General features: G+C 41.5%; 1 protein-coding gene across 1 annotated transcript in view; it reads left to right on the plus strand.

Moving 5' to 3' along the window:
* The window catches only part of cpm (carboxypeptidase M), a 33,912-nt gene that overhangs the window by 4,061 nt on the left and 27,351 nt on the right, over positions 1 to 2,500 (plus strand). The window contains exon 2 of the mRNA XM_080050883.1: positions 231 to 428. Within this exon, the coding sequence (XP_079907009.1) occupies positions 245 to 428 (184 nt within the window). The 5' untranslated portion in view covers positions 231 to 244. The remainder of the gene's footprint in view (positions 1 to 230; positions 429 to 2,500) is intronic.

A 2,500-nucleotide genomic window follows, 5' to 3' on the forward strand; every position in this document is an offset into this window, starting at 1 on the left:
ACATGTTGAGTATGTAGGAGGGAGGACGTTAGTAGGGCTTTTAGTATGTAGTATGTACATGTTGAGTATGTAGGAGGGAGGACGTTAGTAGGGCTTTTAGTATGTAGTATGTACATGTTGAGTATGTAGGAGGGAGGACGTTAGTAGGGCTTTTACAACACACCATTAGTATAATTGAAATCTCATTTTTTTTCACTATTATTCACTCTCCTGTTCTTTCTTTCCATCAGGTGTCTCTGCAGTGATGTCACTTCTTCTCCTCCTCTCTCTCATCCCTCTCTTTCTCCCTCTCTTTCTCTCTCTCTCTCCGGCCTCTGCGCTGGAGTTCCGTTACCATAACAACCAGGAGATAGAACATTACCTCATCAACGTGAACGCGACCAACCCGGACATCACACACCTGTACAGCATCGGACAGTCTGTCAGAGGTAACCAACGGAAACTGTGTGTGTGTCTGTCTGTCTGTCCGTCCGTCCGTCCGTCCGTCCGTCCGTCCGTCCGTCTGTCTGTCTGTCCGTCCGTCTGTCTGTCTGCGTGCAGAATCAGATTTCACGCACCACAAAAATATTTATCAAGATATGAAACTTTATGTAGATGCATTGTGTATACACCGAAGAAGCAAAGCAGACACTTGTACGGAAGAGGAGAAGGGTCACACATAAGAATACAAATTAAGTTCTCACTTTAATCTCAGAATTCCAGTCATGACTTTATTTTTTTAATTTTCTTTTACTTTAATCTAAAAATTCTTGGGAAAGACATCAGAATTAAATTTTTTTTCTTACGTGTGATGTGGCCCTTATCCTCTTCCATAGACTTGAGTCTTGACAGGATTCAAAGCAACATTATCTTTTCCCCAATTGTCCTGCTTGGCTATTAGTTAAGTGGTTTACGGGGCCCTTGTATATTTTCACTGACCCAGCTGCCAAAAATATAAACTTTTTAAAAAATTATAATAATAATCAAAAACATTATTGAAGCTCCCTTTAGATTTATTTACTTTCTTTTAGTTAAAGGGGCACTGTGTAATATGACATCATCAAGAAAGTTCTAGAATGCAACACTCCCTGGGTAACCCCAACCCTTTAGAATAATAACAGAAGCTACAGTGGCCTTCAAGGACAAGAACAATTCTAAATTTTAAACAATGCACTTGATGACCATCCAAAAACATGGATTCCTCCATAAGACTTGCCTGCTCAATGTACAAAATGTAATATTAATATTTGTAATTCTCCGCTCAGGAGGATAATTCAGATTATTGGCAGAGGTGATTTTACACCAACGAGGACATATTTATGAATGAGGATATCGATTTTAGCTAATAAATTACTTAAAATGGTACACAGTGTCCCTTTAATGAGATGGAATGTTGATATATTACAAATTATATTCTACAAAAACTTCTAAGCTGATGCCAGGGATTTCTCCAATCAACTTGCCCTGCTGCATGTTATCTTACTGGCAGTGGGCCACGGGGTTATGTTGAACCTTTACTTGATCTAATGTATCATAATAAAAAGGGTGTCAGGTTAAACCGGTGTTGCAACATATTCTGCGACCTGATAACAATGTGTGTGTTTATTTCCACAGCACACATTTGTACCATACTTTATTGAAGGCTTTTATTGTGGTAGGACAGCTGTTACCAAACTTTGTGTGCGTGTGTGTGTGTGTGTGTGTGTGTGTGTGTGTGTGTGTGTGTGTGTGTGTGTGTGTGTGTGTGTGTGCGTGTGTGCGTGTGTGCGTGCGTGCGTGCGTGCGTGCGTGCGTGCGTGCGTGCGTGCGTGCGTGCGTGCGTGCGTGCGTGCGTGCGTGCGTGCGTGCGTGCGTGCGTGCGTGCGTGCGTGCGTGCGTGCGTGCGTGCGTGCGTGTGTCTCTGTTACAGGTGTGAACTCACATGACTTAGACTGGAGTTTTAAATGTAACAACCAGTTTGGACTTTAACACCAATGGCTTGTGACTTAAATGTAATGAATGAGGTTTTTCTTCCCTCAGTCTTCCCTTGGCCCAGCTGTCCTGTTAATCCTAACCCTACATTTTTACTAGTGTGATGTCACACATGGGGAAAATGTAGGGTTTAGACAGTGAGACCATAAAACACTCTTTCTGCCTTTTCTCAGGCTAGGATGAACCGATTTCTAAAATGTTTGCACATTTATACTACATAGGATCTCAGAGTTCAATACACCTTCATATTCCCACCGGTGAAGTAGGTCTTTAAATACACAGCCTAGACTCTGTAAACATTTACGTAAACAAAGGGCATTGAAACAAACGGGGCCCTGCGTAGTGTCGTGGAATTGAAATATCAACCTTTAAAAGATGAAAATGAGGCAATTAATACCAGGTGACACAATGTTTAAAGGTGCAGTGTGTAATATGACATCATCAAGAAAGTTCTACAAAGTTCTAGAATGCAACACTCCCTGGGTAACCCCACCCCTTTAGAATAATAACAGAAGCTACAGTGGCCTTCAAGGACAAGAACAATTCTAAA

This window comes from Ammodytes marinus, assembly GCF_949987685.1.
Source record: "Ammodytes marinus genome assembly, chromosome: 22".
Lineage (NCBI taxonomy): Eukaryota > Metazoa > Chordata > Actinopteri > Uranoscopiformes > Ammodytidae > Ammodytes > Ammodytes marinus.